We start from the raw sequence: 26935 nt of genomic DNA, 5'->3' as shown, positions 1-26935 counted from the left end.
GAAGACAGGATGCCCAGCCTCCATTCCTCCAAGTCTTAATGAGCAAAACCCTGGCCCTAGTGGCTGGGAAATACCACCTAGTCAACATGTGAGAACCCACAGCCACTGGCTTTCCCCTCCCAGCCCCACAGACTCCAAGCTCTATATCAGGGCACACTTACAAGTGCCAGAGGACCATGATATCCTCAGGCCAGGTCATAATCTTCATTCCAGGAGACAAATCTGGCTGGAGTGACATGCAGGCCTTTCCCAAAGAGTTACAGTCTGAGCCCAAGCAGCGGCCAACGCTGCTTTGATGGTCTGGCTCCTTTGCGGTTGGTGATGTGTTTTCAGGTGCGCGTTTGTGTCTTCGTCAACATCAGCATCATCTGCTGGCAGTCACAGCAGCACATAAGAAAGGAACTAGTGCACAGAGTTGACAGTGACACTTTTGTGATTAATTCTCCTCTCCCACAGCTGGCTGTCCCAACTCCCTGATTAAAGAGCTCCATCACTTCAGGATTCTTGGAGAAGAGCAGGTGAGTCAGACTTTCAAAGGCCGCATCTCAGTGTGGTGAAAGATAGACGCTAATGAGACAGTTTGGACCCTCCCTGGGGAGGCAACATGTGTCTCATGACCCACAGCACCCTGAAATAGGGAAGAAAGCCATGCCAGAGATACACGTGAGGACACTTCCCCCTTTTCTATCCATCAGACCTGACAGGTTATTAATTGGTACATCTGCTCCCTGCCAGTGCATTTCATCTCAAGACTGGAGCAGTAAGCAGGCCCTGCAAAGTGGCAGATGTACAAACAAACAAATGCAGAGATGAATTACGCCTGAGGGATCAATAGGCACAGACATTCCTGATACATCTGTGAGTGGGTATGCAGGCTCCTGTGTACCCAGTCTGTTACTCATACTTCAGAGCAGCTACTTTCTACATGCAGGAATGTATGACATCCAAAGAATGGTGCGCACACGCGCGTATTCTTATACTTTTGACTGCTTAAAATAAAATTGGCTTTCTGTATCCCTGGGTTCACATCTGTAGATTCAGCTAACCACAGATTGAAAATATTTGGGGATGAATCACCAGCAAAGAGACTAGGGAGAGAGCTCAGAGGATAAACCCACGTACCAGGCAAGTGTGACCTGAGTCTGAGTCTCCAGGACCCATGTAAAGCCAGTCACAATAGCTAATCCCTATGTCCCTATAACAGGACAGGGGAACCCCCCTAAGCTAGCTACCACAGCCATGTGCTACACAGGGACCCTGTCCCAAACAAGGTGGATGTGAGAACTGATACTCAAGGTTGTCTCTCCTTTGACCTCCATGTATGCACTATGGCATGTGTGTGCACCCACACACACAAAATAACATATGTATATACACATAAATCATCACAAAAACATGAGAATAAAAGTTAGTACAAATTTTGTAAATACAGTAGAATATATATATATATATATATATAATTTGCTTTATATTGGACATTATTAGTAATCTGAGAATGATCTGAAGTCCACTAGGGGCAGTGTATACATTATATGTAAATATTGTTACACCACTCTATATAAGAAAATGACTTGAGTACCCCCAATGTTTTGTGTCCAGTGAAGCGAGAATACTGAAACTAATCCCCAGTGGAAATCAAGGACAACTGTACCTCTCCTGATCTTTCTATGAAATTCCAGAGTCTATGACAGTGGTTCATCTTGGTGTTAAATTGTCCTTGCAATACTAGCACTAAACAATTGGCAGTGTGCTGGGTGACCTGGCACTCCGCTGGTGGTTTTCACTCCTTGCCAGCCCTGACCGCCCAACAGGTAAATGGAATTGCCGTGACTCGGTTTTGCAGATGAGTTCTGGGGTTGCGTCTTTGTTTGTTAGGAATCTAAGTTTCTTTTCTTGTTGCTATGATAAAATACCATGGAGAAGTCAACTTAAGAGACAAAGGGTTTATTCGCTCAGTTCAAGGGTGAAAGGAGGTGAGATGAAGGGGCAGAAGCAGCTGCTCACTTCACATCCACAGTCAGGGCAGGGATGGGGGATGAGTGTTTCCTGATGTTCAGCTGTTTCTCCACTCACACAGATGGGATCCCGGCCTAGGGAGTGGTGCCACCCACAGTTGGTGTGTCTTCCCAATTCAATGTTTGTGACAAAGATAATCAATCCCTCACAGGCATGCCCAAAGGCCCATCTCCAAGGTGATTCTAGTTCTCACCAAGTTGACAGTGAGATCCACTATCACAGTATGTGTGTATGGCAAAGAATGATTGCCTGTTACCAATGTAAGATTAAAATCAGAAAGGATCTGGGAAGGATAAGCAGTTGGAATCAACCTTGTTGAAAAGTTAGAGTATGCCTGCTTCCTCAATTCCTTACATTGTAAGTTTCTAGAATCACAGATATAAATGCTAATCCAAGTCCAAGCTAAATCAGTCTTCCTTCATTGCAGGCACTTGTTACCTGGCTCCTCCATATATACATCTCCATGGTAACCTCATAGCACCAGAGTTGAGAACTTGAGACTTCCTGAAAGAACTAATTGCTACCCCAAGTGCTTCTGTTCAGATGACGGAGTCTTCTCTCTAACTCCCACCAATATTTGCAAATTGTTTCCATATTTGTTTCAGACACACTGCGTAATTAATAGGGAAAGAAGCCAACTGTAATAATCTTCTTAGATTTGCATGCAAGTTGGACCACTTTGCATTCTCCTAGAATTTAATCAAGCAATAATCAAAATTAATATTACCCTGATTAGTTATGGCAACATAGTACATCACTGTAATATTGATGTCTATGTCCTAGAAAACCAAACTTCATTCCTTCTTTCCTTTCATAAAAGGGAAAATAGGAAAGAAGACAATACTGAGCACCTACTGTGTGCTATGAATCATTCTAGGTGACAGTAAAAAAGTGTAAAAAAGAAATTGCCATCAGCATCACTTTAGATTGGAAAAAATAAGCTCTCATATATACATAGACATGTTCAGTATATATCATGTGTGGTGATGGCCACTGTCCTAGAGAAATCCAAAATTAAAGTAGGAGAATGAAGGCAAGAGAGCGCACATTCCTTACAGGGTGATCAGGAAACAGGAGCGTGAATCCAGGGAGGGGATTCTAACACCTTCCTCTGAGAATTCATCTAGAGGAGCAGAAAGGTGGGAAAGGGGAGGGAAGAGAGACATAGAGGAGCTATTGCCTAGACACCACACTGGGCTTTGGGTGCTGGACGGGCTGACTACAAAAATAGTTACTGACTAAAGAATGAGTATAGGATACAGGGTGTGGAAGGAGGAGCCTGATGGGATATGACAAAGCCAGAGATCCAGGGGTGCTGCGTGCTAGGTTAGGATGAGGACAGAATGAGTGAGGTTGTCATTGGATGAGAAGTTTTATCACATAGACACTAAGCTCCGCTAGAGAGAATTCAGAGGGTAATGGCAATAGCCCACCACTGGAGAACTGGGGTGAGAGGGAGAAGCCAGGGGCTAGTGGTGAAAAGAGTGGCAGGGCAGAGTGTATGTGGCCTGGTGGCCTGGAATGAACGCTGATGGGTTAGAAGGAAAAGAGGAGAACCAGTATCCTTGGGCCCTTGCCATCCAGTGTCAATAACAGGAGATACAGAGAAATATGATAAAGTCAACGGCAGTCATGGAGAAGGGACTGGAGTCCTCCCATGAGTCTTGAGACATGGGGCAGGAGTCTCAGAGGCTGGGGCAGCTGAAAGATGCGGTGGTGGTGGTGTAGTTTGAATGTCATTGGCCCCCATAATCTCCTAGAGAGTGGCACTATTAGGAGGTGTGGCCTTGTTAGAGCAGGTGTGGCCTGGTTGGGGGAAGCATATCACTGTGGGGCAGGCTTTGAAGTTTCCCATGCTCAGGATACAGCCCAGTGTCTCAGTCAACTTCCTGTTGCCTGCAAGATGTCGGACTCTCAGCTACTTCTCCAGCACCACATCTGCCTGCCTGCCTGCCATCCTGCTCCCTATCAAGAAGATAATGGATTGAAACTCTGAGCTGTAAGCAGCCACCTCAGTGAGATGTTTTCTTTTATAAGAGTTGCTGTGGGCATAGTGTCTCTTCGTAGCAACAGGAACCCTAACGAAGACAGCTGGTGGAAGGAAAGGTGCAAGGTCTTCCTTGTGGAAGGTTCAGGGTCACTAAGAAGAGATGGTATGCAATTCTGGACCTCCTCAGTGACTGACATAAACAGGGCATGTTAATTGGTGGCAATGACATTCTGATGAAACACAAGACTGACAGCCACAACACATGCTGGGATGAGGCTCTGGACAAGAAGCAAGTCTGTTTCCCCAGGAGAATGGTTCCCGGGAACTCGGGGCACTCTCTGGCTCTCCTGTGTGCTCTAGGCAGCTTACAGTGGGTGACCAAATGGAACCTTCATGTTAATGTGTGTCACCATATTCTCATGGAGATCGTGTGGTCTCAGCACCTGGTTTTCCCTGCTTACAGAAAGAATGATGTTACCCAGACATTTCTCAGGGTGTCTGTAGAGAGGTTTGGGTAAGTTGAGGAAGGAGGAAGTGTTGTAAGAGGCTGACTACACAGGACAGTTTTTTCTCATGGATCAGGAACCCAAGAAAAGAGCAAGGAGAGAGGGGAGGAGCTAGTGAATACACAGGACACAGACCAAAGGCCAGACCTCAGCAGGGTACCATGCGGGGAGTGCGGCACATGCCGTCTGCTGATCTCTGCAGGAAAACGTGCTCCCCTGATCTACCCAGCACCCCTCACTGTGGAAGTGTCAGAAGGTCCCCTTCATGGTCCAGCCTGGCTCACATCCAATGATAGGTCACTATAGAGATGAAACCATCTAGTACAAGCCAAAAAAATCACTATTAAAAAACTCTGAGTTGCTCAAGTTCCAATGGGTTCTTTAAATAAATGTTCCCTTGGAATGAACCCATTTCAGTGTCTCCCCCACAGCCTTACCCAAAGCCCGTAAACCAACGACTCCCTGGTGCTTCCTCCTACCTCCCTCAGAGCCACCTAGAACCTCAGACCTGCTTCAGCACTGGATGAAGACACTCATTCTTAAACAAGGCGAGAGAGAGCTGTGACCATCCTCAACTGGAGAACGTGCCCAGGGAGACAGAGGAAGGAAGGTGGGGTCAGCCAAATTATAGCCAAATCCTGCTTCTCTGTAGAGTGGGACTTAGATTTGCCCACTAAATACTGCCCCAAGCTTTCCCTCTGGGAATAGAGGAAAAGGCAAACATTGTGGGCATAAAAGACAGCAGTGCTGGGGCGGTGCCCATCGAGGCAGGGCACGGAGCTCCTGCTTGCAGTCTCAACAACTCACATCAGCTACAGCTCTTGGGAGGAGGAGATCTTGCATTCTCCCTGCCTGCCTAGCCTTGCCTTCCCTGAAGATACCCTGCTGTGTTTAACAGTGTACAGAAGAGACAAAGAAGTTAGCTGGTTTCCAACTCCTCCCCGAAGACCCCACCACCCCCAGAAGTAGAGATACAAATTCTCGGCACCATCTCACTTCAAGCATCCGAAGACGCTGCCTAAATTACAACCCAGGATTCCGTCTGTCACCCCACTCATGTTTCCGGTGGAGACTGAGGCGCTTCCTCCTTGCATTTGATTCTGCCATCCTAATGATCGCTTTTTCTATGCAGTGAACAAGGTCCAGTCCTTTCTTCAGCCAATTCACTTCATCAGCAGCTGACAGATGTCCAAGGATGCAAAGAATATTACCAGCAGAGAGAACAGGAGCAGCAGGTGACAGGAGCTGCCACTGAGACCTGAGACCACCACCAACTCTCCCAGACTAACAACCTGTAAATGAGAAAAAAAATAAGAAAGAGATTACAGACAATTTTAGGAGTGCTTAAAAAAATAAAAATAGAAAGCCATTCTAATCATGCGTGTGAAAAAAAATATGACATCCTCTGCATAGCAAGGGGAAATATTTTAGCAAAAGTTATTGGTCTTTTCTGTGGCTGTTTTTGATATTTTTAATCCAGACAAGTAAATAATAAATGGATTTTTGTTAGTTTGTAATAGATGACTAAAGAATAGTGAGCCAAAGGTTTTTGGTTTTCTTTTCGCCAAAAGGAAGAAAGGTAGGAAATGGAGGCAGGTTGTTATTGAGGAATGAACCATCTTTAGTCCTAGCCTGAGTTCTAGTGTTGAATGCCCATGTACTACCAGTGTGGAATTCAGACTGTGTGTCCAAGTGACCCCAAGCTTTACCGATCACTTCCCTGGGGAAGGGTCCAGCAAGTACCAAAGAGCTGGCACCGGTGTGTGGCAGGCACAGAGCACCCATTCCCAAACAGCAGCTCTTCACCTCTCTCAGTGATCCTGAGTGAGAAGTACCACACTCACCCATCCCCGAAGGAACCCCCATAGCTACAGCTGAGAATTAGCAAACACCAGAATTGATGCTGGAAGGCAAGAGAGGCCCAACAGCTGCACCTGAGTGCCCCCAAAAGGATGCTCTGAAAAACACCAGCGTAACATAAAAACAATCTTCTTCCTTGCTCCAAGCAGTTGCCTGGGGGCAGGCAGCTCCTGGCTGGCTGACAGGCCCTGACTCATTCTCACAGAACATCTGCCGGCTCTCCCCAATCTTGGTTTCAGCCTCCTTTCCCTGTACTTAACATTTCTCTGACTTTTAAAAATTTAGATTCTTTCTTGCTTTCTTTCCCCATGAAAGCATACAAATTAAGCCTGAGAGAGAAACAGAAGATGGGAGACTGCATAAGCACAGTTCCTTCCTGTCCTGACCCCTCAGGCCATCACCCATGTTCTTCCACGGATTTAGCATGGGAAGATTACTGACCCCCATGGGGCTTGAACTTGTGACCTCTGCCTCTTTCGGAATGATAATGTGCTCAATACAACTCTTCTAACTGCCTTCAAGCCAACAAAATCCAGTGTCCATTTCATGATATTATCCTATGACTCATTATTTAGAATCCTAAAATGTAATATTGTTGAAACCTGAAAGAGTCTGGTACTATCAAATGCGTATTTTGTTTTTATTTTGTTTTTAAGAGAACCTATGAGAATGCACAGATAAAGATGGAACAATTTACTCCACAAATAAGGTATAAAGCATAACAATGAGCTAAGACCTTACTGAGGTAAGGCATTCTAACAATGCACTTCTCACTCTATTTCTATAAACTACAGGCAAATATTTTGTTATTTTCCTTGGGTAAAAAGTCATATGCTTTCTTGAAACAATTTCAAAAAGCTTTTGCAAATATTATATAAAGAACATAAATCATTTTAGACACGATAGTTAATCTCAATTGTCAACTTGAGATCACTGGGGAAAGGCCTCTAGACATGCCTGTTGGGGGTTATCTTGATTAGGTTAGCTGAGTCGAGAAGCTGTGCCCACTGTGGGCAGCACCACTCCCTGGGCTGAGCACACATGTTCAGTGCTCTGTTCTTCCTGACTGTGGATACACTGTGATAGCTGCTTCAAGCTCCTGCCGCTTGACCTCCCCAGAGTAAGGGACTGTGCTTCCAGCTGTGAATCAACACACACCCTTCCCACCTCAGCTGTTTGTCTCCAGGTGTTTTCACAAGAAAAGTCAGATACTAGTTACCTTGAGTTATCCACTTCATGAAATCCTATCTAAACATCTGCAGACTGGTTATAACCAAAGCTTCAGTTAACGGTTTGACATTGTAACATTAGTACACACACACACACAAATACACAAATGTATTCCAAGGGCCAACAGTAAATGATTTGGGGCTGATTCGTTGCCTTTGAGCTTACCTCAAAACTGATTTTCTTAGGCCTAGTCTGTTACCAGGTAATGACATTCCTCCAAATTAGGTCTATTTAGATAGTGGTATCCCACATTGGAAAGTAAAAATACCCCCATGGAAATAATGCAAGGAGTGTTGAAGAATAGTTGGTTTTGCCATTAGAATCCATTTATCAATTACCTACCACAATTGTGTGAATTTTACACTGAGGTAAATATAGATATTCTGCTCCACTTAGCACTAATTTGTCTCTACTCTTTATGAAGTTTAAAGCAGCGTACTCCCAGTAAAATTTGTTTGTCATGCCCATGAGAGGCTAAAAGGAGTCTGTGGAAATGTGGGTCGTATTTTGAAAGAAACTAAACAAGGCTATTTGCTAATTGCATGTCTAAACTATTTCCTTGGGGCATTAGCTTCCTTCAAATACTATCACATTATTAGTTCTAGGTCAAAACTTTTTCTTATAAATATCATAGTGTAGTGTATACATATGCCAGGCTGGAGAGATGGTTTGGTGGGCAAGAGCGTTGCTGAGTAAGATATAGACCTGAGTTTAGATCCCCCAAACCCACTTAAAACCTGAGTGGGTCTAGAAGTATCTGTAACATCAGGCATGGGGGTGAGGGAGACCAGCAGGTAAAGGAGACACACAGGCTGAGCAGCCTAGCTAGCCACGCCACCTAGCCAACCTGGTAAGCTCCAGGCTCAGTAAGAGACCCTGTCTCAAGCAAATAAAATGGAGCATGATAGATCAAGCCACCCAGTGTCCTCTGGCTTCTGTACTCATGCAACAATGCACACACAGAGACAAATATGCCTTCAATAGGTGCATTCAAATCCTATGTGTAATTTTTAATCACTAGAAACCACAGACACATGTTGAAGCATTTGCGTTCCCTTAGAAAAGTAATTGTTTATCAAGTGCTCTTGAGTTAATCGGAAGTAAAATAACAGTCACACTTTTTAGATGATGAGTAGAAAGAGGAGCCTAGCTTTGCATACACCACTGGCATTTGAGACAACTGTGAAGGGAGTCAGTTAACTCTCTGGTGTGCTATCAGCACATAGGTCAACACGTCCCAGGGAAAAGCCATTGTCCCCTGGTGAAACTGTAGTAAATGGAGAGCTGAGTAAGCGTTTTTTAGATGACGAGAATATCACCAGTTATTTTGAAGCCTGTGTGATGAGTGTGTGTGTGTGTGTGTGTGTGTGTGTGTGTGTGTGTGTGTGTGTGTTGGGGGGGGGTGTTAAGAATGAAACCACTCGATGAAATATCTTCATTTCCTACACTAATAACTACATAGCTTAGGATGGTTTCCAGAGAGCCCTCTCCAATGAAAACCTGCTTATTATATGTCCTCTTAGACTGTATCATTGAGAAGACACCTTTTCTGGGCACACTTTAAATTTAGAGCCACAACCTATATCTTCTAAATTAAGTAAGTCATTCACCTCACTGAGCGACACAACATTTCCACTTACTTGTGTATAAGATGATGGAATTGAACATAAGTGTAGTAGAAGTAACAATAGCTTTTTCGTACTCCCATCACACACACACACACACACACACACACACACACACACACACACACACACATCTACCTATGCCTCATTCTAATATATTACCTCCTTCCCCATCTTCTAAGAGAAATCTATCACACCCAAACTTGACTACTCTTTGTGTCTCAAATCAGCCAAGCAACCTGCCTGAAAATTCTACAGTTTCTACCTTTCAGTGTATCCAGATTTAGCCGCTGATCCCACCTCCATGCCACCTCCCTGGTTCAGGCCAACATCATCCCTCACACTGACTGCCAAAAAGAGCTCAGGCAACGCATCTCTGCTTCCTGCATCCCTTGTGCCCTTCAGAGTCTATTTTGAGGGTATCAGTCAGACAGATGCCTTTAAGACATCAGTCAAGTCATACCACTCCTCTATTCAGAGCTCTCCAAGGATTCCGGTATCATTTAGAGAAACAGCCAGAGTTCTGACAACAGCCACCAGGGACCCAAACATCCTGGATCCCGTGACCCTTCTGCCTGCACCATCTCTCACATTCTCTGACTCACTTGGCCTCAGGCCCGCTGTTCTCAAAAGCATTCCTCAAACCAGCCAAGTAGATGTGGCCTCAGGACCTTTGTACCATCCACTGTTCTGTCTACAGAACTCATTTCCCAAGGAACCACAGGCTTACTTTCATGTCTCCTTCAGATACCTGCCTAAGTGTGCTTTGTCTATGTGGCTTTTCCCAGCCACTGCTTATAACTGTGATGTTTTCTTTCCTGTTCCCCTCACTCATCACCCCTCAAAATGCTGCACATGTTCATCTTCCAGTGTCTGGTACTCATCTTGCAGATAAGGACAGAGCTGCTGGCTGTGTTCAGTGTTCCGTCCTCAGATTGGACTCTCGGGAGTGTCTGGTAGATGTAGGGTTGACTCTCGGCAAAGGCTGCATAAATCGGTTAATAACTTAGCAGATCCATTTCAGTGATCTGAGTCTGGATGCGGAAGTGACCCAATAACGTCAGAACAGCAACTTAGAAGTGCCATGTTCCCATGGCATGGCAGGTCTCCTCCATCGGCTGGGGACACCACTACGGGGATCTGAGCTCAGACAAGAAGTCAGGAGTGCAACATCCCAGATGCAACATGCAGTCCATCTAACCAGCACCAAGCACTGATTAGTTTTTGTCAACTTGACACAAACTAGAGTCACCTAGGAAGAAGGAGCCTCCATTGAGGAACTGCCTCTGTCCCACTGGCCTGTGGGCATGTCAGTGGTGCATTTTTTTTAATTGCTAATTGACGTAAAAGCGCCCAGCCCACTGTGAGAGGTGCCATCCCTAGGCAGGTGGGCCAGAGCTATATGTGAAAAGTTGTTGGACAAGCCAGAGGAAGCAAGCCAGAGGAAGCAAGCCAGTGAGCACCATGGGTCTCTGTTTCAGTTCCTGCCTCCAGGCTCTGGCTTGAATCTGGCTTCACTAGATGATGGGCTGTGTGACCCGTAAGCCAGACAAGCCCTTTCTTCCACAAGTTGCTTTTCATCTGTGTTTTTTCTCAGCAACAGAGAACTACAGTCTCCGTGGGGGAACAGCCTAGAGCTCTGACAGAAGGGGCCTCAGAATCTGGTACCCCAAAAGGGTGCTAAGTGAATGACCTAAGAGAAGAGGGACCCCAGTCGTCCCCACCCAAACCCAGACCAGGAAGGAACCCTGAAGGCTCAGGTGGACACGCAGTGGCAGCAGAGGTGAAGGAGGAACCCCAGTGAACCTACTCACCCATTCTGCTGCTGCAAAGGGGGTTCATGACAGAAGCGAAGTGGGTGTCATCTGGGTCTTCCGGAGTTACACCCCCAAGACCAGGATCCCATGTAGGGAGGGGACATTTCACCTGTCTCCAGACTGCCAGATTAAAGTGCCCCCAGGGCTGCAGGATGACAGAGAGAAGGAAAGAATGGCAGAGTTTTCAGGGTCCCCCACCCCTCCCATGAGAGTGTCTCTCTAACCACAATGGGTAGGTAGGCCAGGAGACTGTCCCAAACTAGAGGAAGGACCTGGCACTGTAGACCTAGGCCCTTGCCTGGCTGTGGAAAAAGAGAAAGGACATCTTCGGAAGTCTTACTGTCACCTAAGAGTGACTTCTTATGCACACACACATGTACACGTGTGCACATACACAGAGACCCGCACTTTTCTCATCAAGCGCTATCCCCAGGGCTGCTCTCTCCCTCCCCCGGGTCCCTTCCCCACCCATCTTCCCTCTCATACCTGTTTGTACCTTCCTCCTGGTCCAGGGGAAGTCTGTGTCACCTTTCACTCCTGCTCAGGAAGCTCTGGCTGCACCTCGGGGCTGGCCTGAGTTCTCTCCTGCAGGTCTTGGGGCTGCTGAGGGTGGGGTTGGAGTTGAAGTTCAAGAAACCATAGTGTTGGTGGGACTGGAGCAAATGGTGTGTGTGCCATGGTAACTCAGCTTTATGTGTTTTAATGAAGCTGGTAGACATGAAACCAGACAGAATGATAGGAGAATGCTCTATGATAGAGCATCCTTTACTGAATCCAGTTGAGAACACAACGTCAGAGTTCATTGACTGGGAGCTTGGGCAGAAATAACTCATTTCAGACAGCTCTGGGTCACTCTGCAAAGCTCACCTCTCCCTCCACTTCTTCCAGTACAATAGGTACCAGCAGTATGGCGCCGAGGAGTGTGTGCTGCAGATGGGGGGCGTGCTGTGCCCCCGTCCTGGCTGTGGAGCAGGGCTGCTGCCTGAACAGGGCCAGAGGAAAGTCACCTGTGAAGGAGGCAACGGCCTGGGCTGTGGGGTGAGTACTGACCACACCCAGGGGTGCCTGGTAGTATGCTCCTTAGCTTTTGTGGATGTGCTAAGACTGTTTCGAATTTTCCTTTTGGGCTCAAACATATTTGAACTGATGTACAGAAAAACAACAAAATTTTTTTTCATTCCTGTGTAGGAGGACTATGTTTATTGGGGTGCATATTCTAAGATGTGCTGAACCCCCATGCCTGACCTTTACACTTTCCTTGTGATGTCCAGCTGATGCAGGGGTGAGAAAGTCTCCTCAGTTATACAAAGCAAAAGTGAAGGAGGAAGTGAGTTTCCCATCCAGGCTGTTGAGAGACCCTGTTTGCTTTGGAGTTTCCAGAAATTAAATGATTAGTACAGAAAAACCCAAAATGCAACTGTGGTGTAAAAGCATTTTGAAATGAAATAAGCCATGCGGAAGATGCCTGTAGGGAAGCAGAATGAGGAAAGAATGCTCTGAGACGTCAAAGCAGAGCTGAGCAGGTCCCACCCTTGCCTGTGTCTGTCAAGGGGAAGGGAGGCTATTCCAGTCTCCAAACGCTCACTAAATTACAGGTCCAAGGGATAAATGAATGCTAATGCTGGTATTAAATCTCAAACAGACTGGGTAAAAAAGAAATGTGTGCTCTCTTATTAGATGCTAGTGAATTTCGACGGGAAACATTTCTTTTAGATTGCAGATTCATGACACAGTTTCTCGAAGAGGCTGTGGTTAGCAGAGTCCTAGCACCAGGCCTAACTTTTGGTTAAGGCATTTGTTCATGTGTTAGCATCTGTTGCGCTCAGTGAAGCTCGCTGTGTGTTCTCTGCTGTGGCTCACAAAGCTAGGGCTGTGCAACGGAGAAAGTAGAAGTTGAAAGAGGAGTAAGATGCCATGGTGCTTGAAGGGAGGACAAGCAAACGAAAGGCAGCTCTGGGTTAATAATCATAGTTGCATGAGAATGATAGTAAGCAATGTCCTCGTGCAAACCAAAGCATATAACGCAAATCACACCGTCCAGCCGTAGTCTCCATCACTGCACAGTCTACACGATTGCCAGTGGCCTAAGCTGGCTGCCACATTGGGGGATCAGAATCCTGTCAAGTATTTTCTTTTCAAGTGAGTTACAACCCTTCTAGACAGATGGCTGACTCTGTCTGTCTGCTGTTGTCCTAATGTTGTTTCTGTCTATAAAGCTGAATTTTAATATTTTTCATGAGGTGGACAATCTCTTTGATTTGGTTTTTACATTGTCTCTTACTTTCCTTTGAGAACTTTGAAGGATTTCAGTCATTTTCTATTTTGGAAACATTCATATTATAATTGGGTTGGGTTTTTGTTTTCTTTTATCCAGTATGATGTCATGAGTATGTATTTAAACTCCAAACAGTGAAGAATTACTTTCTAAAAATGTTATTAGATGTATTTAATTATTGGGTGGATGCATGTGTGGAAATCTGAGGACAAACTGTGGGAGTCAGTTTTCTCCTTCAATTGTGAGTTGGGGTTGGGGGGGAGGGGTTTGTACACCCGCAGTCTTAGACTTGGTGGCAAGTGCCTTTACACACTGAGCTCTCTCACTGGCCCGGGAAATTGCTTTAGAGATCGTTTGAGTGGCTCCAGCATCTGTGGATTACCTGAGTTTGGGGACAAACTACCTCAAAGAAAGTGGCGACATTCAGGTATCCCTTTGGCCTTAGGAATTCTGAGCAATACGAGTTTTGTTTTCATTTTACTTGTTCTGTTTTGTTGTTGGAGTAGAATTTTGGGGTTGTAGTCATTCGCTCATGTTACATAACAAACGGCCTAAAACCTCATCAATTTCTTCTGACATTTATTATGTCCCAGCGCTCCTAAGGGCCAGGAGTCACCAATGAAAGGTTTGGCTGGGTGGTTCTGCTTCAGGGTGTCCCATGAGGTTGCAATCCAGATGGGAACATCTGTCCAAGAGCTTAACTAACGCAGGAAGTTCTGTCAGTAGGACGGCTATTCAGTTCACATCTGGAAGCAAAAAAGTCCTCAGTTCCTTCTTGGCTGTGGCGGGAAGGTATGGCCCCTCACCACAGGGCCCTGTTCTTGGTTGTTTGTCTTCAAGACAGCAGCCAACGTTTCTCTGAGCATGTGATCCGCATAAGAGAGCAAAGAGGACCTGTTTGGGATCTACTCCCCTAAGTCCCTGACCATCACTTCCACTTGAGTCTACCCAGGAGATCCGTCCTCCCCTCAAAAGATGGAGAACTTGGCCCTATCATGAAAGACACTATCAAAGAACTCACCAGTGTACTTTAAACTACTTTCACTTGTAATTTGAAGTTGAAAAGAGAACAAAGGAAAAATAAGCTTACAAAGGCTGCATCTCCCTCCCCTCTGTTCTTCCCTCTCCCTCCCCTCTCTCCCCCCAAATACTGTAGTCTGTCCATTCCCCCCAGTTTCCATTGGTCCCCATGCTTTTAGCTTCTTGGCAGACACAGATTGACTTCATCTTCCCTCTTTGCTTCAGATCCCCAACTTTCCCAAAAGGACATTAACCCAGTCGAAATGGGTTCTCTGAAGCTAAGCAAGCCCTCAATTTTAAATGCTTTCTTTTGTAAGTTATCCTGGCCAAGGTGTCTCTTCACAGCAATAGAAAAGTAATGAAGATAATCATCAAAGGCTTCATCAATGTCCACTGAACACTTACCTAAAAGACTTGGTATTCGAGGAAAATTGCTTACAGATATTCATCTGGTCCAGACTTCCACAGAGTCTAGAATCTACCCTGAATCAAGTCCTATCCACAGCAGAGATCTGCATCCTAGACCCATTATTTTACCCTTGAAAACGTTTCTTTCCCTGATTAACTCTTGGGAATGGTATCATTTGTTTACACTGTGGTTGGAGATGTGGAACTTGCAAATGAAGTAGAGATGCATCACAACATGCCACAGCCCCATTTTCACAGCCACACCACCTGTGCATTGAGCTCCAGGCTAGCAGTGATGTTAACCAACTAGTCATGTGACCCCAAGGTGTGCCTGGACCTGGGCGTGCCCATGACATCGGAAGAAACTAGACTCGGGTGTTCTGATTGACTTGCGTTTCTCCAACACAGGTGGTAAGATTAGTATGGAAGGTTCTGTTGTTCAAACACTCATCCATGTCCACTGGAAAACGAGATCCCCTGACCCTTTCTGCCTTCTGTCACTGAGTTCACCAGATGCCAAGCAGCAGTGGGCATTACCTAACACAGGATAACAAGGTTTTCTGTGCAAGTGATTCTTGTTTTTCATTGGCTTAGCAGCTGCACCTCAACCTACTGATATTTTAACTACCATGTGCAGCCCTGTGGCCCACAATCAGTGTCCCACCACTCAGGCCGTGGCCTAGGGGCATCTCCAGTCCCACTGGCACCAGCTCTGCTGCTGCTGCTGCCCCCAAATTTAGTTTTTAACCAAGTCTCTATCGTTCTATTTACCAATAAAGACTCCTCAGGAATCAGATGTTGGGGTGAAACCTGCTAGCTCAGAGAGGCCGAGAAGCAACCAGCTGAGCTTCCTTTTCAGCCAGAGACCCAGCAAGAGAATATCCCTCCAGCCATCCAAAACCAAAAAGACCATGAAACTCCAAGCCCCTCCCTACTCCTTCCTGTGCATGCCTATCTGTCTTCCTGGCTTCTCCATACTCTCTGAGCTAATTCCTGTCAACTAGTTGCTGGCCCCACCCCCTGATCCATGGTTGATTTTATTAGCACGGTCTCGGGTTTTACAGTGTGATCAAATATCCCACAATATGTGGTAGTCTAGGTCCATCTGGCAATAGCCTGGCAGTTCTGTGATGGTTCATGGCAGATTCATTACTAAGGTAAAGAATGATTTGAGAGAAGGTACCACTTCCTAGGATTCAAGTTGAAATACTGCGCTGCTTATTTGGTTCCATATTTCTGTCCTGATATTACATTCTTCTCCACAGTAAAATCATGTGTTTGAGGTTCTATATGCATGGAGTAAATGAATGAGTGGCTCAGTAATGCAGAATAGGAATATTGCAATTGTTTTCCAATCATCTACCTCAGTATTAAAATTGCTTACCTAGCTGCACAAAGATATCTTCAGAAAGTGTTTAAGTGTCTTCACATACTTTCATAACACGGTGTTTTAATACGCTCCTAGGATATAATGCCATGTGTAGAAATCCACAGAAAATCGATGAGGAATGTGGAAGTACTATAGAAGTCACCTATCAAAGGCTGCCTTCCCAGCCAAGCAGAGCTTGTGCGTGCTGACTTATGACATCTCTTACTCTCAGGGGCACTGAGATTTTAGTTTTTACCAAGCACAGAATCGTTTTACATTGCCAGAACCCAACAAAGTATATATTTGGGGGTCAAATAACATGATCTTATTCCCATCTAAGCCTTTGATCATATTTTGACCATGACTCGTCAAAGCATTAATTGATTTTCTACAGAATTCCTGCAATCAAACTACCTCACTAATGTTTATGGCTCCCATGCAAAATGTTTACATGTTTAATACTGGAAATAGTGACAAAATATGAAATACACTGTCTCACTGACCTGCATGAAGAAAGCCGTGAGAGCGAAACCTCCTGAGTTCCCAATAAGTCAAACGTGTTTGTCTTGTTTGGTGTTAACGTGGACTGGATTATATCTGGGAGATATTTTTTCTTAATAATACTTGGATTTGAAAGAACAATTTTCCATTTTAAATTAGAAATCCAGGGACAAGTTCTAATAACAACTGAAAAGAAATCCAATAAAAACAGGAAACTTTTAAAACCGTATTCTGCTAAGGAAAGGAGAGGGAGTTTCTTTAGACACTCAACAATCCCCTTACTTTAGCAAATCTGCCTACGTGGCAGAAATCTGGGTTCCAGGGGAGCAGTGGAGTGTGTGCCTTGGACCCTCATCTACATGGGCCCTCCTGAATACTCTTAACCAAGGACACCTTCATGAACCGCATTCCTCAGAACGGGTCTGAACAGTGTGAAGGCTCAGGTTGTAAAGGCCTCATCAAACTTAGCTTCCTAAAAAAAGGAAGTATGCCTATGTTGTATCTAGGTTGAAAATGGTGATTCTGAACTACTCAATACCAGTAGCACTAAATGTGTTATCGGGGATTTCAGTGAGATGACAGTATGACCCTTGTTTTCAGTCTTTATATAGGAAAGGAGTGTGTGAATATGCAAAGATTGAACTTCTGATTGAATTAAAACTTAAATTAGCCAATGAGATAGAGAGCCCTTTATCAATATGTTGCATTTAGAAATGAAAGCAAGCAGACGCCAATGTTTACTAATGTAAGGACAAAGGGGGCTGTTCCCTTCACTCTTCCTTCTGTCTGTTTTCATTCTGGTGCAGCTTGGATTGGGAGACAGGCTCTCATATAGCCCAAGTTGGCCTTCAACTCAGTATGGAACCAAAGAAATCCTCACTAGGACCACAGACATGTACAAACATGCCTGATTTCCTCTGGTTCTCTTTAAGAAAATCGTAGTTTAATTTTATGAAAATACATAAATCATAATGAAATATTTTGTCAACTATATTGGATTTGTTCTTTCTTAAAGAACTGGGATTAAAATCTGGACTCCAAATGTATGTAGCTGACATTATGATGTATTCAAGGAGACACCAGATAAGCTGAGCATCCTTTAGGATGACTAAACATAGGCCATGAACATGAAACCCCCAGCTCTGCTGTACCTCCCTTGCCATAATCACCACAAGTAGAACCATTCCATGCTGATATGTTAATTTTTAATCTATAAAACATTTCTCATCAAAAAGGACTTTTGAAACAAAATCAATGCTAGGAAATGTCAAAAAAACATGCATTCCTTGTTTATTTGACATGTGTCCAAAAATCTAATTTCAACGCTAAGATTGGCTCATTTGCAGATTGGAAGTAAGTCTTGCTAGACTTTGTGCCTGCAAGACAGCTTGGAGTGCAAAGATAGAAAGAAAGCTTTGGAGAGTGTTTGTTTTAATTAAAGAAACTGTTCACAAATGTACCAGCCAGTTCCCGAATACCGTTCGTCTGCAAAGTGTTTGTCAATTGACAAACATTCCTCGAAATTGTGATTTGAAGAGTATACTTATAATCCAGCACAGATCTGGCCAATCTACTTGTCTCTAGTCCGTTTTTGTTTAAATAAAGGAAAGTATTATTCTGTGTGAATATGAATTACCTTCTGTAAAGCTCCCATGCTGAAGGCTCGGGGCCCAGCTAGGGTTTCTGCTGAGAGTGACTGGGTGGAAGGGCACAAACCACATCAGTAGATGACTTCTTACCTGAATGGGGTCTGAGAAGCAGAGACTGGTTGCAGGAAGATAGTCCCTTGAGGTATCCTTTTGAAAGGGATTAATTTATTCCTAGGCCAACCCTCTTCCCTCTCTTTCCCTCAACCATTCCCTCCACCCCCCCACCACCCTGAGGTAAGCTGCTTCTCTCCACTCAGTGTCCAGAATGGATGTGGTCATGCAGCTATGGACAGAAAGCCACAACACAGTGAAATTAAAACCCTTTCTTCGATTAGACTTCTCTTTATCATGCATTTTATCACAGCAACCAAGAGCTAACACAAGTATAAAATCATTTTATCCTTTCCAAATGTTAAGACTCAGTTAACATGTTAGCTACTCAGTGTGGTCACAATTCGAATGAAGACCCTTGGTCTAGCTCTGCGCGAAGCCCCAGAGAGCTTAAGGCAGTCCACAATAGACTCCACTAAGACACTGTTGAATTTGTGGGTTTATTTTGATGTTGCTTTAAAGGACAAAAATAGGCACAAGACACCCCAAGACCAAGTTCTCAGCACAAAGGAGATTTATTTGCCCCAGAGGGACAAGGGGCGGAGAATAGGAGACAAAGACAGGAGATGGAGGACAAGGAACAAGGGAGAGGGGAAGAAGGGATATTTGCCTCAGAGGGACAGAGAGACTGCCTCTCCATGGAGAGGAGACAGAAGTGACCCAGAGGCAAATGGCAGTTTATAAAGGGAAAAAGGGAAACCTCATGCTAGGATGAGTTGGTTAATTTTGATTGGGCATGTTAATTAGGATCACCATTTTGATTGCTAAACTTCAATACTTTGGTAACTGGACCTTGGTGGTCAGCCTCAAGAGGAGTTAGTAGCCAAATAAGGAAATAGACACTGGTGGCTAGCTTTAGGAATGCAACCTAACCGTTGAGCAAGGCAGAGGGAACGGGAGAAGGGCCAGGCCTGCAGAGCCATGTTTGCCATGCTCAGCCTAGGAAGAAAGGTTTTGACCTCTTTCCAGGGCTATGTTGTTCAACGTGCACATATGATGCTCTATACATCAAAGTGAGGTACAATCAACAGTTCACATCCTGACAGGAGCCCCATTCTGAGTGCTCAGTGGTCACATGGTACAGATAGCAACTGTATTGAACAATATAGATGCAGCCTATTTTGGTCACTGAAGAAAATTCTACTGGACGGTGCTGGCCTAGAGAAAGGGTAGGATAACTGTCCCAGGAGGTAGCGTTGGCAATCCCTAAGTTTCCCATCTTGACTCTAAACAATTTGACCTCTGCAGTTGTGCTTAACAAGAGAAATTTGGAGTACAAGAAGGTAGAACAGGCCAGGTGTGGTGTTGTGTGCCTGGAATCCCAGCACTCAGGAGACAGAGGCCAATTGGAACAGCAAAGGGAGATGGGGACGGGGTGCATTTTGCAAACCAAGGATCAGTCACACAATGTGGATTGTTGGGGCTGACGTGAGGCGATGATGAACAGGGATGGAGTGCAAGAGCCAGCTAACAGTAAATTCAGCAGGTGGCAACCAAATTTACTTTTCTTTGGTGCCTGTTAGGATTGCAACACAGAGAACATGGGTTCAGCAAAGGGGTCTCTCAGTGTTTAATATTTAAACAAGGAGAGGAATAGGGCACTGCTTCATTTGCCAGGAGCTCTGAGTAGTTTAGATCAGAGCCAAACTGTCTGGTAAGTTCCAGACCAGGTGTAACCTCAGGTTCTGAGCGTGTTTGGTGGAGGGGACACACTGTACAGTTCACCAACCCATGCTGTCACTGATGTCTCTGGGAACTATAAATTTGCCCTCATTCAAAAGTTCATCTTAGCTGGGGTTGTAGCCCTGTGGGCAGAGTGCTTGCCTAACATGCATGAAGCTGAAGTACCGGTGCCACCAAAAGGTGGTGGTGGTGGCACCTGTCTGCAATCCCAGGGCTTGGGAGATGGAGACGTCAGGAGCAGAAGTTCAAGGCCAGCCTGGTCCACCTTCTGACACCTGTTCCAACTGTAGCATCCCTTTCTACCTTGTGTGTCCCAGAACCAAGGCTACTCCATTTTGCTTTCCTTTCTTGACTGGAAATGGAGCAATAGAGCATAGACAGACATATGATCACATAACTATAGCACATAGATGGAGGTATGCTCATGTAACTATCAGACTTGAGTCAAGCTGGAGCAAAGAAAGTCACTTTCTGTAGGATTAGAAGTTTGTGATACACAAGCATGTAGTTTTTGTACCAGTGGAATGCTCTGGGTGCATCCACCCAGCTCCATAGCCCAGAACCCGCCTTCCGTGTGCTGCATTTTCCAAGACAGGTGTTTCATGAAACAACTTGAGATTCAAATCATTCCTTTCATGTTTTTAATGCAGAGTGCTAAGTGGCATACCACTAACTATAATGAGCTTGTGAGATCTCAGCTTCAAAGACAGTGGGCCGGTGTGTTTTCCTCATAGTGGAGAACTGATAAATGATTTTCAAATCATATGCTATGTTTGTCTCACTTGTATTTTTGGTACTTTTTCTTCAGAATTTCATATGTGCACAATGCATTTTAATTATATCTGCCATTTCCTCCCACCTCCAACTTTCCCCATGTATCTCTCACATCCCCATCTCTAATTCATGTTTAAATTATGTTTAAAAAATATGATTTTATTATTGCATGCATGCATATGTGTGTGTATCTATATATGCCTATTGAATCTAATTAATGTTGATTATATGGATATAGAGGTGACCATTTGGGCATGTTCTCTCTATCAGGGAACTTGTCATTGAAGAAAGCTGACCATCCCTTGGGAGTCATTGATAATCTGTAACTCCTCAATAGAGATGGGGACTTGTGAGCCTTTCCCTGCATCCTTGCTGGGTTGTTGACCTGTGTGGTCTTGTGCAGGCAACTATAGCTGTTAAGAGTTCATGGGTGTGCTGGGTGGTGGTGACACACACCTTTAATCCCAGTACTCAGGAGGCAGAGCTAGGTGGATCTCTGTGAGTTCAAGGCCAGCCTGGTCTACAGAGCGTGATCCAGGACAGGCACTAAAACCCTGTCTGAGTTCATAGGTGCACTGTCCTGGTCATACCCAGAAGACATTTGAAACTACCACCCTGGTCCTCTACCCCTTACATTTTTCATCTCTCCATCCATTATGTTCCTTGAACCTTGGGCGTGGGGATAATGTTATAGATGCCCCATTTGGAGCTCCATGGTCACTTATCCTCTGCACTGGGGCCGGTTGTGTAATCACGTCTATCTGCTGCAGAGAGAACCCATTTTAATGGTGATAGAGTTGCACTAATCATGAAAACTTGTTGCTGGTCCTGCCTCGGGGCTCAATTGCATTTCTGAGAGTGTATTTTTATAGTAAAATCCCTTTTAATTCTAAAGCTTCTGTTGACATATTTTATGGGTTTAAGATCAATTAGGGAAGATAAGATGTGTTTTATGATTATGTGTGGTAAGTAACTCATTGTCAAAAAGTCTATTAAATGAATGGCATAGTCTAACTTTTCATAGGATTAGATAATTTGTGAGGATCAGAATATTTTCTTATGGTGGATATATATCTCATAAAACACTGTGTCAGATAGTGTGACCATCACTGTACTATTTAGATATTAGGGGTTTTTTTTCACATTTGAACAAATCACTTCTGCACAGCAAGAAGAAAGATCACACTGTTATAACTTGAGTCCAACCAGCCAGAAATCTTCCCAAGCCTTCTTGCAAAATGTGGGTCTGAGTTTTGCCCCATGCCAGAATTCTAAGTGCTAGGTTCTCTCACCTTTCCAGCCCAGGGGTTCTTGGGGACACAGGCAGCTGCACTCCATCTCATTGAATTATATTTTTAGTCCCTTTTTCTAACATCTTCTGTTGGCAGAAGCCCACTGCATTCTCCCTGACTTTTCTCCTGCTCTGTTTTCCATTAGCCTCCCTCCTAGACACCAAAGCCCAAGAGAGCTGGGCCCTCCTACCTGTTCATCTGGCCACATCCTCCATCCTTCCTTCCCCTGCATCAGCTTATTTGTTTTCCCCTTATGTGACTCTGCAAAATGACCTCCTGGTCCTGATGCTCATCCTGGCTCATCCATGTCTCTCTGTTTCTCATCTCAACTTGGTATCTCATATACCAGAATTACGGGATGTGATCATCAGAGCAGAATCCTTTGCTCTCTCCTTCATATATATATATATATATATATATATATATATATATATATATATATATATATATATATATATGACAAAAATTTCTATCCAATCATGGAAATGCTGCAGCCAATAGCACTGAAAACATTTGCAGTGTTGCCCACACCCAGCAGCTCTCTACTCCAATGTCTCCTCATCCCAAATGGAAGCACATCTAAGCAGGCTGTTCACCCCTCCAGCCCCTGACCGTTTTCTGGCCTCCTTTCTGTCTCTTTGAATTAACACACTCTGGGAATTTCATGTAAGTGGAATCACATCCTTCTACTTCTCTTAACATCAGTATTTTTGAGGATCTCCTGTGTTTTTTTTTTTTTTTGTTTTTTTGGTTTTTTTTTTTTTGTGTGTGTGTGTGTGTGTGTGTGTGTGTGTGTCTGTTTCTGTGCATGAGCGCGTGCGGATCAAGTCCAACCTGTGATGTTGACATCAAATTAAGTGAAAAAAAGTAAAAAATAATAATCAGTGCTCATAGAATCATAAAATATTGTCTGGATTGTTATTAACCATTGAAAGTGGTTGTTTGGGTATGGAAAACAAGGTTTTTATTTGCAGCTAAAAGCCTTCTCTAACACAGGTTTCCAAGCATGTCATTAGAACATTTCACTCTTTTGTAACATAAAAGACTACTGTCTGAGAGTATGAGCTACGATTTTCCTTAATTTAACATCTGAACTATATACTAAGAGAACTTAGTAATATTATGTGTAAAAATATAGGCAATGGGGCCTGAGAGATAGCTCAGTGGATAGGAGCACTTGGCCTGCCTGATGACCTGTGTGCTAACCTCAGAACCTAAAGCAGAAAGAGTAAAAGCTGTAAGCAGAAGTTTCTGTTCCACCAACAACTCCCAAATACCCAGCAGCCACTTTCCAAATTACCCCTTACAAGTTTATATTAATTATAATTCCTTAGCCATTAGCTCAGGCTTATTACTGACTATCTCTTACACTTAAATTAATCCATAATTCTTGTCTGTGTTTAGCCATGTGACTTGGTACCTTTTCTCAGTTTAGTATTCTCATCTTGCTTCCTCTGTGTCTGGCTGGCGACTCCTGACTCCGCCCTTCCTCTTCCCAGAATTCTCCTAGTCTGTTTGCCCCACCTACACTTCCTGCCTGGCTACTGGCCAATCAACATTTTATTAAACCAATTCAAGTGACAAATCTTTACAGTGTACAAGAGCGTTATCCCACAACAGAAGGCCAACTCCTCCTGAAAGTTGTTCTAGGACTTCTGCTCAAATGCCATGGTGCAAGTGTACCACACAACCCTCCACACACACACAACACACTCGAACACATACACTCTGTATACACACACTGATGATAATGATGATATAAGCAATGTTCTACAGCACACTAGAATGACTGCAGTTCATAAGTGATTATCTGTTTTGTAGCAAACTAAAAGAGAGGAAGGAGTTCATAGCCTCTGAACACAAGGAAATGATCAGTTTCAGGGATGTGAAGGCTCCCTACCCTGACTTGATCATTACACAAGACACACAGAGTTATCACACAGCAACAGCACACTATATACAATTGTCATGCCAATTGTAAGTTTTAAAAAGAGAAGGAAAATCACAGATAGGCAAGGGCAGCCTGACAAGTCATTGCATCAAGTAGACCCACTACAATCCTGAAAGAGTGTTTCCTTTGGGTTTTATGGGGCAGGGGAGAGGAGAGGGGAGTTACTTTTTACTGGCAGAGGCTGAGATATGAAGACCACATCCACAAGCCTAGCCACTGTCCTCAGCATGAGCAAGGCATGCAGATGGCCCAGCCCAGCATTCCTTCAAGCTGGTAATCTGCATCAAGCACACCTTCCTGTCATACCAGTTTAATTGAATGACATAGTGAAGAAAAATGGGAATGAAGTCTGCCTGGAGATTTAATTTACATCCTGAAAATAAGCTCTGTGAAAGATGTCATCAGAAGGATTGAGCAGCCTGTTGCAAACAAATGAATTTCAAGGTTTTTATGTCATTCTTAAATAGTATAAGTAATTCCTAGATTATAGGAAACTATAGCCCAATGCTACTTTACACATGTCTAAACTCCAGGCATTACATTCTCGCTGTTATTTTAAGGCAAGGTCTTACCCTGTAACCCAAACTGGCTGCGGACCCACTAAGTAACCCATGTTGGCCGGCTCTCATGAACCTCCAGTTTCACGGCATTATTTCACTGGGTCTTGTGTATCTAGCTGTCCTTTCACAGGCTGGGGATTGGCTTCTGTGGTGCCCCAAACCCAGTGTGCCATTGCACCAGAACAGCAAAGCCATGCAGTCTCCCTTCTCAGACCAAATAAGAACCCCAAGTCAGCACCTAGTAACTGCAGTCAACCCCACTTCTGGTGTCACACCAGACACCACCACGTGGTCCCGAGTCTGGGTGAGCACTTCAGCACCAAGGAGAGCGCTTTTTCTCACAAGACAGACATTCCATTGGAAACACTCCATCCACAGACTCCTGAAAGTGAACATAGTTTTGTCCTTCGCCCTGAGTCTTAGGGTGTGGTGATCTGCTCCAGGAACTGTGGCAGCCATGTGGCTACTGGCCTTCCTCTCTACTTTGCCCTTCACTGGAGCCAAGGACCCTGCCAGCTGGTTCCTCCAAGGTTACTACTGCCCCTCAGCCAGAGTGAAGATCTTATCAGAGGCCTCTCGGGTGCAGACACCGGAGCCTACTGGACCAGCCTCTGGTCCACTCGTCTGTGTGGAAGTTATATCCTGACTGGACTAAGAAGCAGTGGGGCTCGTTACTTTTAGGCCTGTTCTGTGGATTCATTTTGTAAAGAGAAAATTTAAAAATCAAGGAAGACTACAAGCCCGTGGGGTGAAACACCCACCCACCCACACACACACACACACATACACACAAATGAATATACTCAGTCGCCCTCCTCCTGCTCATGAACTGGCCTCGAAGAATCACGAAGGAAGGAGTTGGTTCTGAGGGAGGCACAACCCCTGATACTCTCCAGGAAGTCATTTGTCAAGCTTCCACACAGAAAGCGGGTTTTCTCCTTTTTCTCTGTAGAAACAGGAGCTGGTCCAGGATGCCACTGCTCCCACCTCCCACCATCCTCCACAGTCTTTAGGAAGAAGATGGAACTGCTCCCTGACACAAGTTCTTCTCTGGAAAGCCATATTGGTTATTGTGCAGCACTCACAGAAAGTCCAGGAATTTGATATCAACCAAATTATTTTTTCTAGTTCTTTTCAGGTATTAGTGTTAAAATGACAGGCCTGTCCTCAGACATCCTGCCTTAACTATTCCTATAGCTACCTACATAGATGGTCTACTCTGACAATAGACTGTCATAAACACTAAAGAATTTCAGGGGTGTTTGTTTGTTTGTTTTTAGATGGTCTTATATAAGCCAGGTTAGTCTTGAACTTGCGGTGTAGTGGATGATCACCTTGGTTTTGGTCCTCCCACTTCATTCTCCCAAGTGCTGGGATGACAGGTACGCACTGCCGTGCCCTGTTTATACAGTGCCACAGAGTGTCATTTGCTAGGCAAGTGCACTACAAACCGAGCTATGTCCTCTTCCCTAAAGAATTCTTCACCAAATTACAAGATAGAAGTTTTGTATCCCACCTCTAAGAATATGAAATATGCTTCTTCATGTAGGCAGGCCTTCACACTGTCACAGCCCAGTCATTTGGAAGAGTTATTAAGACAAAAGCCTCCAAGCCCAATCACTGTCTAAGTCAGTCTCATACAGAAATGAGATGTGACATCACTTGTTGAATCTCTAAAGAATGTAAAGTACCCTGGATGGATGCCTCTCAGACGCGAGATCAACAGTTATTTATTTACCAATCTTTAGACCATTCCCACAAGCAGCTTTCCATGCAAACAGGGAGATGATAGCAAAGGCTGTGTTCAGGAGATGGCTGCCACTTGGAAAGAAATAAGTCAAATCAAAGCAAGCTTCTGAAAGACCCTTTGTATAGGCAGCATTGAGCCCCTGTAAGGTGCAGAAGTATTTAATCAATAAGAACAGCTGGAGTAGAAAGATAGCATTAAAGAGATAGGATCTCTGTTACCCTGAATCTATTGACCCAGGAATCCACTTCCCATGATGGGCTAAAGGGAAACCTCTTCACATACTAAATATTAACAGATTTTGTAAAAAAAAAAAAAAAAAAAAAGGTCTCAAAATTGTTTTGAGGCTTCAAGTGTCCTTTCAGTTTGCTCTAAAGAAACCAGAGGCTGTTCTGTAGGACTCTCCCAAGGCACCAAACCTTCATAACGATCAGGACTTAAACAAACCACTTACTTGGGAGGCTTCTAATTTTCTGAGCACCCATTTTAAACAACATTGATTGATATATAATCAGATGCCAGCAGGGGCACAGTTATCCCGGAAACTTAGG

At 44.4% G+C, this 26935-nt stretch overlaps 1 protein-coding gene across 1 annotated transcript in view; it reads left to right on the top strand.

Annotated features, from left to right (window-relative positions):
* Prkn (parkin RBR E3 ubiquitin protein ligase) overlaps positions 1-26935 on the top strand; it is a 1200313-nt gene that overhangs the window by 999732 nt on the left and 173646 nt on the right. The window contains exons 8-9 of the mRNA XM_036169262.1: positions 457-518; positions 11933-12082. Of these exons, the coding sequence (XP_036025155.1) occupies positions 457-518; positions 11933-12082 (212 nt within the window). The remainder of the gene's footprint in view (positions 1-456; positions 519-11932; positions 12083-26935) is intronic.

Source organism: Onychomys torridus, chromosome 19 (assembly GCF_903995425.1).
Source record: "Onychomys torridus chromosome 19, mOncTor1.1, whole genome shotgun sequence".
In the NCBI taxonomy this organism is placed as follows: domain Eukaryota; kingdom Metazoa; phylum Chordata; class Mammalia; order Rodentia; family Cricetidae; genus Onychomys; species Onychomys torridus.
This window is presented reverse-complemented; position numbering and strand designations above follow the sequence as displayed.